Source organism: Pristiophorus japonicus, unplaced genomic scaffold (genome assembly GCF_044704955.1).
Source record: "Pristiophorus japonicus isolate sPriJap1 unplaced genomic scaffold, sPriJap1.hap1 HAP1_SCAFFOLD_603, whole genome shotgun sequence".
In the NCBI taxonomy this organism is placed as follows: Eukaryota; Metazoa; Chordata; class Chondrichthyes; family Pristiophoridae; genus Pristiophorus; species Pristiophorus japonicus.
This window is the reverse complement of record NW_027254513.1, coordinates 250,001-264,438: the sequence shown is the minus strand read 5'-3', so window position 1 is coordinate 264,438 and position 14,438 is coordinate 250,001. Positions and strand designations below refer to the sequence as shown.

General features: G+C 51.1%; 1 protein-coding gene across 1 annotated transcript in view; it reads right to left on the bottom strand.

Annotated features, from left to right (window-relative positions):
• The window catches only part of LOC139255433 (scavenger receptor cysteine-rich domain-containing protein DMBT1-like), a 108,590-nt gene that overhangs the window by 13,519 nt on the left and 80,633 nt on the right, over positions 1 to 14,438 (bottom strand). The window contains exons 4-8 of the mRNA XM_070873917.1: positions 14,192 to 14,438; positions 9,323 to 9,631; positions 5,838 to 6,155; positions 3,031 to 3,336; positions 359 to 664 (exon numbers count right to left, since the gene is read on the bottom strand). The exon at positions 14,192 to 14,438 is cut by the window's right edge and continues 59 nt beyond it. Coding sequence (XP_070730018.1) covers positions 359 to 664; positions 3,031 to 3,336; positions 5,838 to 6,155; positions 9,323 to 9,631; positions 14,192 to 14,438 — 1,486 coding nt within the window. The remainder of the gene's footprint in view (positions 1 to 358; positions 665 to 3,030; positions 3,337 to 5,837; positions 6,156 to 9,322; positions 9,632 to 14,191) is intronic.

The following is a 14,438-nucleotide window of genomic DNA, read 5'->3' as shown; positions in this document are numbered from 1 at the left end:
TCCGGTCGACCATGGGCGGCGAACATTGCCCGTGGACTTTCTACCGTGGCAGAGGATGTGCTTGAAATTAAAATGTCACACTCGATCCATTTGGAGCAGGCGTCTACTCCAACCAAATACATTTTCCCCCATGTGTGTGTGTGTTGCAGCATGTCAATGTCAAGGGTCAGATTATACATGGGTTACAATGCTGGTTGAACACGTGACAATCCTGGTCGTTATCACATCGCTGGGTGTGGGAGCTTGCTGTGTGCAAATTGGCCGCGTTTGCTGAAGTGACCACACTCAGAAAAATGCTTCCTTGGCCGGAAAGCACTTTGGGATTTCTGATGAAATATGGAGAAGAATGTGGACTTACCGATCACTGTCACTTTGAGGGGGTCACTGTGGGAGGAGTTATACAGTTGCCCTGACGTCTTCATTTCATAGCGGCATTTATAATCACCCTCATCCGCGTTGCTCTCAGCCATCAGCTCAAATACTGCCGGGCTGTCCTGCACGATGGCCGCCTGGGAACTGATGAAATTATTGTCGTTATCCTTGTACAAGTAATACGTGTTTACCGAGAAGTATTTCGGCGCTCGGCACGCCAGTCTGATGATCTGACCCAGGAGGAACTGCGGAGGAACTTTATCCGATGAAATCTGCGGCTCAGGTGGTTCATCTGGAAAAGAGTGAGCAAATCTGATTTACAGGTCCATGCATACAGAATTATTAAACATAAGAACATAAGAAACGGGAGCAGGAGTCGGCCATTCGGCCCCTCGAGCCTGCTCCGCCATTTAATACGATCGTGGCCTGATCCGATCATGGACCCAGCTCCACTTCCCTGCCCGCCCCCTTATCGGTTAAGGAACTGTCTATCTCTGTCTTCAATATATTCAATGTCCCGGCTTCCACAGCTCTCTGAGGCAGCGAGTTCCACAGATTTACAACCCTCAGAGAGAAGAAATCCCTCCTCATCTCAGTTTTAAATGGGCGGCCCCTTATTCTCAGACCATGCCCCCTAGTTCTAGTCTCCCCCATCAGTGGGAACATCCTCTCTGCATCCACCTTGTCGAGCCCCCTCATAATCTGATACGTTTCGATAAGGTCACCTCTCATTCTTCTGAATTCCAATGAGTAGAGGCCCAACCTCCTCAACCTTTCCTCATAAGTCAACCCCCTCATCCCCGGAATCAACCGAGTGAACCTTCTCTGAACTGCCTCCAAAGCAAGTATATCCTTTCGTAAATACGGAGACCATAATGCACGCAGTACTCCAGGTGTGGCCTCACCAATACCCTGTCTAACTGGAGCAAGACCTCCCTGCTTTTATACTCCATCCCCTTTGCAATAAAGGCCAAGATACCATTGGCCTTCCTGATCACTTGCTGTACCTGTATACTAACCTTTTGTGTTTCATGTACAAGTAACCCCCAGGTCCCGCTGTACTGCGGCACTTTGCAATCTTTCTCCCTTTAAATAATAACTTGCTCTTTATTTTCAGCCAAAGTGCATGACCTCACACTTTCCCACATTATACTCCATCGGCCAAATTTTTGCCCACTCACTGAGCCTGTCTATGTCCTTTTACAGGTTTTTTGTGTCCTCCTCACACATTGCTTTTCCTCCCATCTTTGTATCGTTGGCAAACTTGGCTACGTTACACTCAGTCCCTTCTTCCAAGTCGTTAATATAGATTGTAAATAGCTGGGGTCCCAGCACTGATCCCTGTGGCACCCCACTAGTTACTGATCCCGAGAATGAACCATTTATCCCGACTCTGTTTTCTGTTAGTTACCCAATGTTTCAGGGCTGCTGACCAGGGCCAAGCGGCACTATGTCAGTCAGCGCGGACATGATTGGCCGAAATGGCCTCCTTCTGTGCCGTAGATTTCTGTGTGCCTATGTCCCCATTGGCCAAAATTTGGCGAACCAGAGGACACAGATTGAAGGTAATTTGCAAAATAACGAAAGGCGACGCAAGAAAATCCTATTTCACGCAGTGAGTGGTTGGGATCAGGAACTCATTGCCTGAAAGGCTGGTGGCAGCAGACTTAATTTTATCTTTCAAAATTGGAATTGGATAAGAAACATAGAAACATCGGAAATAGGTTCAGGAGCAGGCCATTCGGCCCTTCGAGCCTGCACCACCATTCAATATGATCATGGCTGATCATTCCCTCAGTACCCCACTCCTGCCTTCTCTCCACACCCCCTGATCCCTTTAGCCGTAAGGGCCACATCTCACTCCCTCTTGAATATATCCAACGAACTGGCCCCCAACTACTTTCTGTGGTAGAGAATTCCACAGGTTCACAATTCTCTGAGTGAAGAAGTTTCTCCTCATCTCGGTCCTAAATGGCTTACCCCTTATCCTTAGACTGTGAGCCCTGGTTCTGGACTTCCCCAACATCGGGAACATTCTTCCTGCATCTAATCTGTCCAAACCTGTCAGAATTTTATATGTTTCTATGAGATCCCCTCTCATTCTTCTAAATTCCAGTGAATATAAGCCTAGTCGATCCAGTCTTTCTTCATATATCAGTCCTGCCATCCCGGGAATCGGTCTGGTGAACCTTCGCTGCACTCCCTCAATAGCAAGAATGTCCTTCCTCAGGTTAGGAGACCAAAACTGAACACAATACTCCAGGTGTGGTCTCACTAAGACCCTGTACAACTGCAGTAACACCTCCCTGCTCCTATACTCAAATCCTCTCGCTATGAAGGCCAACATGCCATTTGACTTTTTCACCGCCTGCTGTACCTGCATGGCCAACTTTCAATGACTGATGTCCCATGACACCCAGGTCTAGTTGCACCTCCCCTTTTCCTAATCTGTCACCATTCAGATAATATTCTGCCTTCCTGTTTTTACCCCCAAAGTGGATAACCTCACATTTATCCACATTATACTGCATCTGCCATGCATTTGCCCCACTCACCGAACCTGTCCAAGACACCCTATGGAAAGTAGCCATTCTATGAGGCTCGAAGGGCCAAATGGCCTATAACTATGTCGCCATGTTTTGGTCGAGCGGGGCTGACCTTTGACCGTGATCATCTGTTGCTCGCTTTGCTCAGAGCTGAACACCAATTCCGATATGTCCATGTCATAGTTGCAGGTGTAGTTCCCGCTCTGCTTGCTCTGGATATCGATGATGGTGAAGTTCACGGTTTTGTCTTCCTCCGGGACAGGCATGGACAGCACGGCCTTTGCCTCGCCGACCCGGTACAGGAATATCCGGCTGGCGGTGTAGAACTGAGCGAACTGACACTGGATGGTAACGTTCTCGCCCCTCATGAAGACACTTGGAGTGCGGAATGCAGAAATCGCCGGCTTGAGGGGTTGCTCTGAGGGGAGCGAAAAGGGAAATTAAACAAGAACAGAAGAACAGAAGAAATAGGGGCAGGAGTGGGCCATTCGGCCCCTCGAGCCCTGCTCCGCCATTTAATACCATCGTGGCTGATCCGATCATGGACCCAGCTCCACTTCCCTGCCCGCCCCCTTATCGGTTAAGGAACTGTCTATCTCTGTCTTAAATATATTCAATGTCCCGGCTTCCACAGCTCTCTGAGGCAGCGAGTTCCACAGATTTACAACCCTCTGAGAGAAGAAATTCCTCCTCATCTCAGTTTTAAATGGGCGGCCCCTTATTCTAAGACCATGCCCCCTAGTTCTAGTCTCCCCCATCAGTGGGAACATCCTCTCTGCATCCACCTTGTCGAGCCCCCCTCATAATCTGATACGTTTCGATAAGATCACCTCTCATTCTTCTCAATTCCAATGAGTAGAGGCCCAACCTCCTCAACCTTTCCTCATAAGTCAACCCCCTCATCCCCGGAATCAACCGAGTGAACCTTCTCTGAACTGCCTCCAAAGCAAATGTATCCTTTCGTAAATACGGAGACCAAAACTGCACGCAGTACTCCAGGTGTGGCCTCACCAATACCCTGTATAACTGGAGCAAGACTTTCCTGCTTTTATACTCCATCCCCTTTGCAATAAAGGCCAAGATACCATTGGCCCTTCCTGATCACTTGCTGTACCTGCATACTAACCTTTTGTGTTTCATGTACAAGTAACCCCCAGGTCCCGCTGTACTGCGGCACTTTGTAATCTTTCTCCATTTAAATAATAACTTGCTCTTTGATTTTTTTTCAGCCAAAGTGCATGACCTCACACTTTCCCACATTATACTCTATCTGCTAATTTTTTCCCACTCACTGAGCCTGTCTGTGTCCTTTTGCAGATTTTTTGTGTCCTCCTCACACATTGCTTTTCCTCCCATCTTTGTATCGTCAGCAAACTTGGCTACGTTACACTCAGTCCCTTCTTCCAAGTCGTTAATATAGATTGTAAATAGTTGGGGTCCCAGCACTGATCCCTGCGGCACCCCACTATTAATTACTGATTGCCAACCGGAGAATGACCCATTAATCCTGACTCACTGTTTTCTGCTAGTTAGCCAATCCTAGGGGTCCTTATGCATGAAACACAAAAGGTTAGTGTGCAGGTACAGCAAGTGATCAGGAAGGCCAATGGTATCTTGGCCTTTATTGCAAAGGGGATGGAGTATAAAAGCAGGGAAGTCTTGCTCCAGTTATACAGGGTATTGGTGAGGCCACACCTGGAGTACTGCGTGCAGTTTTGCTCTCCGTATTTACGAAAGGATATACTTTGCTTTGGAGGCAGTTCAGAGAAGGTTCACTCGGTTGATTCCGGGGATGAGGGGGTTGACTTATGAGGAAAGGTTGAGGAGGTTGGGCCTCTACTCATTGGAGTTCAGAAGAATGAGAGGTGATCTTATCGAAACGTATCAGATTATGAGGGGGGCTCGACAAGGTGGATGCAGAGAGGATGTTCCCACTGATGGGGGAGACTAGAACTAGGGGGCATGGTCTTAGAATAAGGGGCCGCCCATTTAAAACTGAGATGAGGAGGAATTTCTTCTCTCGGAGGGTTGTAAATCTGTGGAACTCGCTGCCTCAGAGAGCTGTGGAAGCCGGGACATTCTAGGGGGATCAAGGGGTATGGCGAGAAAGCAGGAATGGGGTACTGAAGTTGCATGTTCAGCCACAAACTCATTGAATGGCGGTGCAGGCTCGAAGGACCAAATGGCCTTCTCCTGCACCTATTTTCTATGTTTCTATGAATATATTTAAGGCGGAGATAGAGAGTTTTTTAACCTGTGGAATTCTCTACCACAGAAAGTTGTTGAGGCCAGTTCAGTGGATATATTCAAGAGGGAGTTAGATGTGGCCCTTACGGCGAAAGGGATCAGGGGGTATGGAGAGAAGGCAGGAGTGGGGTACTGAGGGAATGTTCAGCCATGAACTCATTGAATGGCAGTGCAGGCTCGAAGGGCCCAATGGCCTACTCCTGTACCTATTTTCTATGTTTCTATGAATATATTTAAGGCGGAGATAGAGAGTTTTTTAACCTGTGGAATTCTCTACCACAGAAAGTTGTTGAGGCCAGTTCAGTGGATATATTCAAGAGGGAGTTAGATGTGGCCCTTACGGCGAAAGGGATCAGGGGGTATGGAGAGAAGGCAGGAGTGGGGTACTGAGGGAATGTTCAGCCATGAACTCATTGAATGGCGGTGCAGGCTCGAAGGGCCCAATGGCCTACTCCTGCATCTATTTTCTATGTTTCTATGTTTTTAAACCGATAAGGGGACGGGCAGGGAAGTGGAGCTGGGTCCATGATCGGATCAGGCCACGATGGTATTAAATGGCGGAGCGAGCTCGAGGGGCCGAATGGCCGACTCCTGCCCCTGTTTCGTCCGTTTCTTCGTCAGAAGGCGACGCCGACGGAACGCTGCCCCCGTTGCAAAACGCTCAGCGCTTACCTGAGCAGGTCACTTCGGCGCGGAAAGAGCTGTAGCAACTGGTTTCCCTCATTGAGAACAAGTAGCAGTTCCAGAGAAGGGCCTCGGAGCCCAGGCAGTGGATGTAGTAGTGACGGACCACTCCGCTGGCGCCCGCCGCAGAACGCTCGCCGCGGGACGCGCTCTTGACAAAGCCGCACCCCAGCTGCCGACAGACCACCTGAGCCACCGCGTTGTTCCAGGTATCGCCGCACACCCTGACCCAGGTCCCGTTGTAGTAAATCTCCACGATCCCCGCGCAGTTGTCGCCCTTGTTCACGAGCCGGAGCTGGACATCATCTGAAAAAGTTAGGCAAGCGGCTCGCTTAAAAAAAAAACGTCACGCGCCTTTAAATAAAGGCGCGGACCCAAACGGGAAACACACTTGCCGCGAACCACGCACTTCACCGTGGAAATTCACAACAAGCGCGGGCCAAATTGCGGACAACCTCATATTTTCTCACATCGTGCTCCATCTGCCAAATTCTGTACCTGCGTGCTAATGCAACGTATATCCTTCCTTAAATACGGAGACCAAAACTGCACGCAGTACTCCAGGTGTGGCCTCACCAATACCCTGTACAATTGTAGTAGGACTTCTCTGCTTTAAGTCAACCCCCTCATCTCCGGAATCAACCGAGCGAACCGTCTCTGAACTGCCTCCAATGCAAAGTATATCCTTCTTTAAATACAGAGACCAAAACTGCACGCAGTACTCCATTTGTTGCCTCACGACTACTCTGTACAGTTGTAGCAGGACTTCCCTGCTTTAAGTCAACCCCGTCATCTCCGGAATCAACCGAGCGAACCGTCTCTGAACTGCCTCCAATGCAAAGTATATCCTTCTTTAAATACAGAGACCAAAACTGCACGCAGTACTCCAGGTGTGGCCTCACCAATACCCTGTACAGTTGTAGTAGGACTTCTCTGCTTTAAGTCAACCCCCTCATCCCCGGAATCAACCGAGTGAACCTTCTCTGAACTGCCTCCAAAGCAAGTCTATCCTTTCGTAAATACGGAGAGCAAAACTGCACGCAGTACTCCAGGTGTGGCCTCACCAATACCCTGTATAACTGGGGCAAGACTTCCCTGCTTTTATACTCCATCCCCTTTGCAATAAAGGCCAAGATACCATTGGCCCTTCCTGATCACTTGCTGTACCTGCATACTAACCTTTTGTGTTTCATGTACAAGTAACCCCCAGGTCCCGCTGTACTGCAGCACTTTGCAATCTTTCTCCATTTAAATTATAATTTGCTTTTCTATTATTTCTGCCAAAGTGGATGACCTCACACTTTCAAAAATTATACTCCATCTGCCAAATTTTTGCCCACTCACTGAGCCTGTCTGTGTCCTTTTGCAGATTTTGTGTCCTCCTCACACATTGCTTTTCCTCCCATCTTTGTATCGTCAGCAAACTTGGCTACGTTACACTCAGTCCCTTCTTCCAAGTCGTTAATATAGATTGTAAATAGTTGGGGCCCCAGCACTGATCCCTGTGGCACCCCACTAGTTACTGATTGACAACCCGAGAATGAACCATTTATCCTGACTCTCGGTTTTCTGTTTGTTAATATAGATTGTAAATAGTTGAGGCCCCAGCACTGATCCCTGCTGCACCCCACTAGTTACATGGAACACCTACACGGCAGGCGAGCCCATGGTGGGCAGAGGAAATGTTACAAGGGACACCTCTCCCTGATAAAGTGCAACATCCCCACCCACACCTGGGAGTCCCTGGCCCAAAGACCAGTCCGCCCCTAAGTGGAAGAAGTGTATCAGGGAGGGCGCTGAGCACCTCGAGTCTCGTCGCCGAGAGCACGCAGAAAGCAAGCGCAGGCAGCGGAAGGAGCGTGCGGCAAACCAGACTCCCCACCCATCATTTCCTCCAACGAGTATCTGTCCCACCCTGTGACAGGGTCTGTGGTTCCTGTATTGGACTGTTCAGTCACCCGAAAACTCGTGTTAGAGTGGGAGCAAATCTTCCTCGATTCCCAGGGACTGCCTATGGTGATCTGCATACTAACATTTTGTGTTTCATGCACCAGGTGTCTCTGTACTGCAGCACTTTGCAAATTTGTCTCGATTTAAATCATAATTTGCTTTTCTATTATTTCTGCCAAAGTAGACAACCTGACATTTTCCCACATTATACTCCATCGGGCAAATCTTTGCCGAGTCACTTAAGCCTGTCTGTGTCCTTTGCAGATTCTTTGTGTCCTCCTCACAACTTGCTTTCCCACCCATCTTTGTATCGTCAGCAAACTTGTCTACATTACACTTGGTCCCTTCATCCAAAGTAGTTCATATAGATTGTAAATAGCTGGGGCCCCAGCACTGATCCCTGTGGCACCCCACTAGTCACTGATTGCCAGCCCAAGAATGGACCATTTATCCCAACTCTCTGTTTTCTGTTAACCAATCCTCTATCCAGGCTAATATATTACCCCCAACCCCGTGAACTTTTATCTCGTGCAGTAAATAGCTGGGGCCCCAGCACTGATCCCTGCGGCATTCCACTAGTTACTGATAGCCAACCCGAGAATGGACCATTTATCCCGACTCTCTGTTTTCTGTTAACCAATCCTCTATCCAGGCTAATATATTACCCCCAACCCCGTGAACTTTTATCTCGTGCAGTAAATAGCTGGGGCCCCAGCACTGATCCCTGCGGCATTCCACTAGTTACTGATAGCCAACCCGAGAATGGACCATTTATCCCGACTCTCTGTTTTCTGTTAACCAATCCTCTATCCAGGCTAATATATTACCCCCAACCCCATGAACTTTTATCTCGTGCAGTAAATAGCTGGGGACCCAGCACTGATCACTGAGGCACCCCACTAGTTACTGATTGCCAACCCGAGAATGGACCATTTATCCCGACTCTCTGTTTTCTGTTCGTTAGTCAATCCTCTATCCAGGCTAATATATTACCCCCAACACCGTGAACTTTTATCTCGTGCAGTAAATAGCTGGGGCCCCAGCACTGATCCCTGTAGCACCCCACTAGTTACTGATTGCCAACCCGAGAATGGACCATTTATCCCGACTCTCTGTTTTCTGTTCGTTAGTCAATCCTCTATCCAGGCTAATATATTACCCCCAACCCCGTGAACTTTTACCTCGTGCAGTAAATAGCTGGGGCCCCAGCACTGCTCCCTGCGGCATTCCACGAGTTACTGATTGCCAATCGGAAAATGACCAATTTATCCCGACTCTCTAGTTAGTTAACCAATCGTCTATCCGCGCTAATATATTAGCCCCAACCCCGTGAGCTTTTGTCTTGTGCAGTAACCTTTTATGTGGCGCTTGTCAAATGCCTCCTGGAACTCCAAATATATGACACCTACTGGTTCACCCTTATCCACCCTGCCTTTCAAACAAGGTTACTTCCTGCAAATGGGTGAACAACCAATTGCTCACTCCTTATTCTCAGGGAAGAGTTTGATGTAGTTAACACTTACCGTGGACAGTGATATTTGCACTGCCGCTAAGTGAGGAGTTGAACCAGAGTTCCTTTGACAAAAGAGCTTGGTATCGGCAGTAATACGTGCCTTCATCACTGGCAAGCACTTCGGAGAAATTGAACGTAACGCTGGACGAGGCGTCAGTTGCTGTCAGGGAACGGATGACGTTGTCTTCACCGTCTTTGTACAAGTAAAATCGGCTGTTATCAAATTTCTCGGGAGCCTCACAGCGGACTGTGACACTTTGCCCTTGCACGAAAACGTTGGACATTTGATCAAACGCAATAATTGGCGGCTCCAGGAAATCTGAAATCAAGAAAAGATTATTACATAAGAACACAAGAAATAGGAGCAGGAGTGGGCCATTCGGCCCCTCGAGCCTGCTCCGCCATTTAATACGATCATGGCTGATCCGATCATGGACACAGCTCCACTTCCCTGCCCGCTCCCTTATCGGTTAAGAAACTGTCTATCTCTGTCTTAAATATATTCAATGTCCCGGCTTCCACAGCTCTCTGAGGCAGCGAGTTCCACAGATTTACAACCCTCTGAGAGAAGAAATTCCTCCTCATCTCAGTTTTAAATGGGCGGCCCCTTATTCTAAGACCATGCCCCCTAGTTCCAGTCTCCCCCATCAGTGGGAACATCCTCTCTGCATCCACCTTGTCGAGCCCCCTCATAATCTGATACGTTTCGATAAGATCACCTCTCATTCTTCTGAATTCCAATGAGTAGAGGCCCAACCTGCTCAACCTTTCCTCATAAGTCAACCCCCTCATCCCCGGAATCAACCGAGTGAACCTTCTCTGAACTGCCTCCAAAGCAAGTATATCCTTTCGTAAATACGGAGAGCAAAACTGCACGCAGTACTCCAGGTGTGGCCTCACCAATACCCTGTATAACTGGAGCAAGACTTCCCTGCTTTTATACTCCATCCCCTTTGCAATAAAGGCCAAGATACTATTGGCCTTCCTGATCACTTGCTGTACCTGCATACTAACCTTTTGTGTTTCATGCACAAGTAACCCCCAGGTCCCGCTGTACTGCGGCACTTTGCAATCTTTCTCCATTTAAATAATAACTTGCTCTTTGAATTTTTTTATGCCAAAGTGCATGACCTCACACTTTCCCACATTATACTCCATCGGACAAACTTTTGCCCACTCACTGAGCCTGTCTGTGTCCTTTTGCAGATTTTGTGTCCTCCTCACACATTGCTTTTCCTCCCATCTTTTTACGTCAGCAAACTTGGCTACGTTACACTCAGTCCCTTCTTCCAAGTCGTTAATATAGATTGTAAATAGTTGGGTCCCCAGCACTGATCCCTGCGGCACCCCACTAGTTACTGATTGACAACCCGAGAATGAGCCATTTATCCTGACTCTCTGTTTTTTTTTGTTACTATAGATTGTAAATAGTTGGGAGTCCCAGCACTGATTAGCTCCATCACTGGCGATCGTCAATTCGCATTCGATCTCGTCAAGGCGCGACAGAGATAATCGCAAGGAAGTTTGGACGATCAGTGTCAGTCGTGGCTTAGTGGGTAATGCTCTCTCACTTCCGGATCAGAGTGTTGTGGGTTGAAGTCCCACTCCAGGGACATATGTCTAGGCTGACACTCTCAGTGCAGTACTGAGGGAGTGCCGTACTGTGCTGTCGGAGGGGCAGTACTGAGGGAGTGCCGTACTGTACTGTCGGAGGGGCAGTACTGAGGGAGTGACTTACTGCGCTGTCGGAGGGGCAGTACTGAGGGAGTGCCGTACTGTACTGTCGGAGGGGCAGTACTGAAGGAGTGCCGTACTGTACTGTCGGAGGGGCAGTACTGAGGGAATGACTTACTGTGCTGTCGGAGGGGCAGTACTGAGGGAGTGCCGTACTGTCGGAGGGGCAGTACTGAGGGAGTGCCGTACTGTACTGTCGGAGGGGCAGTACTGAGGGAGTGACTTACTGTGCTGTTGGAGGGGCAGTACTGAGGGAGTGCCGTACTGTGCTGTCGGAGGGGCAGTACTGAGGGAGTGCCATACTGTACTGTCGGAGGGGCAGTGCTGAGGGAGTGCCGTACTGTACTGTCGGAGGGGCAGTACTGAGGGAGTGCCGTACTGCACTGTCGGAGGGACAGTACTGAGGGAGTGCCGTACTGTACTGTCGGAGGGGCAGTACTGAGGGAGTGCCGTACTGCGCTGTCGGAGGGGCAGTACTGAGGGAGTGTCGTACTGTCGGAGGGGCGGTACTGAGGGAGTGCCGTACTGCGCTGTCGGAGGGGCAGTACTGAGGGAGTGCCGTACTGTCGGAGGGACGGTACTGAGGGAGTGCCGTACTGTCGGAGGGGCAGTACTGAGGGAGTGCCGTACTGTCGGAGGGGCAGTACTGAGGGAGTGCCGTACTGCGCTGTCGGAGGGGCAGTACTGAGGGAGTGCCGTACTGTGCTGTCGGAGGGGCAGTACTGAGGGAGTGCCGTACTGTGCTGTCGGAGGGGCAGTACTGAGGGAGTGCCGTTCTGTTGGAGGGGCAGTACTGAGGGAGTGCCGTACTGTACTGTCGGAGGGGCAGTACTGAGGGAATGCCGTACTGTACTGTCGGAGGGGCAGTACTGAGGGAGTGCCGTACTGTCGGAGGGGCAGTACTGAGGGAGTGCCGTACTGCACTGTCGGAGGGGCAGTACTGAGGGAGTGCCGTACTGCACTGTCGGAGGGGCAGTACTGAGGGAGTGCCGTACTGCGCTGTCGGAGGGGCAGTACTGAGGGAGTGCCGTACTGTGCTGTCGGAGGGGCAGTACTGAGGGAGTGCCGTACTGCGCTGTCGGAGGGGCAGTACTGAGGGAGTGCCGTACTGCGCTGTCGGAGGGGCAGTACTGAGGGAGTGCCGTACTGCACTGTCGGAGGGGCAGTACTGAGGGAGTGCCGTACTGTGCTGTCGGAGGGGCAGTACTGAGGGAGTGCCGTACTGCGCTGTCGGAGGGGCAGTACTGAGGGAGTGCCGTACTGCGCTGTCGGAGGGGCAGTACTGAGGGAGTGCCGTACTGCTCTGTCGGAGGGGCAGTACTGAGGGAGTGCCGTACTGCGTTGTCGGAGGGGCGGTACTGAGGGAGTGCCGTACTGCACTGTCGGAGGGGCAGTACTGAGGGAGTGCCGTACTGCACTGTCGGAGGGGCAGTACTGAGGGAGTGCCGTACTGCGTTGTCGGAGGGGCGGTACTGAGGGAGTGCCGTACTGTCGTAGGGGCAGTACTGAGGGAGTGCCGTACTGTTGGAGGGGCAGTACTGAGGGAGTGCCGTACTGTCGGAGGGGCGGTACTGAGGGAGTGCCGTACTGTCGGAGGGGCGGTACTGAGAGAGTGCCGTACTGCGCTGTCGGAGGGGCAGTACTGAGGGAGTGCCGAACTGTCGGAGGGGCAGTACTGAGGGAGTGCCGTACTGTCGGAGGGGCAGTACTGAGGGAGTGCCGTACTGTCGGAGGGGCAGTACTGAGGGAGTGCCGTACTGTCGGAGGGGCGGTACTGAGGGAGTGCCGTACTGTCGGAGGGGCGGTACTGAGGGAGTGCCGTACTGCGCTGTCGGAGGGGCAGTACTGAGGGAGCGCCGCACTGTGCTGTCGGAGGGGCAATACCGAGGGAGTGCTGTACTGTCGGAGGGGCGGTAATGAGGGAGTGCCGTATTGCGCTGTCGGAGGGGCAGTACTGAGGGAGTGCCGCACTGCGCTGTCGGAGGGGCAGTACTGAGGGAGTGCTGTACTGTGCTGTCAGAGGGGCAGTACTGAGGGAGTGCCGTACTGTGCTGTCGGAGGGGCAGTACTGAGGGAGTGCCGTACTGTACTGTCGGAGGAGCAGTACTGAGGGAGTGCCGTACTGCACTATCGGAGGGACAGTACTGAGGGAGTGCTGCACTGCGCTGTCGGAGGGGCAGTACTGAGGGAGTGCCGTACTGTACTGTCGGAGGGGCAGTACTGAGGGAGTGCCGTACTGCGCTGTTGGAGGGGCGGTACTGAGGGAGTGCCGTACTGCACTGTGGGAGGGGCAGTACTGAGGGAGTGCCGTACTGTACTGTCGGAGGGGCAGTACTGAGGGAGTGCCGTACTGCGCTGTCGGAGGGGCAGTACTGAGGGAGTGTCGTACTGTCGGAGGGGCGATACTGAGGGAGTGCCGTACTGCGCTGTCGGAGGGGCAGTACTGAGGGAGTGCCGTACTGTCGGAGGGGCGGTACTGAGGGAGTGCCGTACTGTCGGAGGGGCAGTACTGAGGGAGTGCTGTACTGTCGGAGGGGCAGTACTGAGGGAGTGCCGTACTGCGCTGTCGGAGGGGCAGTACTGAGGGAGTGCCGTACTGTGCTGTCGGAGGGGCAGTACTGAGGGAGTGCCGTACTGTGCTGTCGGAGGGGCAGTACTGAGGGAGTGCCGTACTGTTGGAGGGGCAGTACTGAGGGAGTGCCGTACTGTGCTGTCGGAGGGGCAGTACTGAGGGAGTGCCGTACTGTTGGAGGGGCAGTACTGAGGGAGTGCCGTACTGTACTGTCGGAGGGGCAGTACTGAGGGAATACCGCACTGTCAAGGCTGCGATCGATGTGACCCATTTATCCTGACTCTCTGTTCTCTGTTAGTTAGCCAATCCTCTATTCATGCTAATATATTACCCCCAACCCCGTGAGCTTTTATCTTGTGCCGTAATTGCTTATGTGGCACCTTATCGAATGCCCTCTGGAAATCCAAATACATGACATCTACTGATGTCCCCTTTATCCACCCTGCGCGTTACATCCTCAAAGAACTCCAACACATTTGTCAAACGTGATTTCCCTTTCGTAATACCATGATTGCATTTGCTTGTTGCACAAGACCGGGGTCAGTTCTTGGTAACGATGGAGTTAAGACTTGCCTTGCAGATTCACCAGAACCACGTCGCTCCTTCCCGATTTGTACGTCTTTCCGTCTATTTCCGAGTCGTAGCTGCAGCTGTAGTTGCCCTTGTTTGTGACCGAGATATTGAGAATGTCGAAAGTGACGGTGAAATCTCTCGTGGTCGGGGCCTTGGACATGAGATGAGTTTTTCCGTCGTCCTTGTAGAGATAGAACATGGAGGCTGAATAGAAGCCGAGCGTGGTGCACTTGATCTTGATATCTTC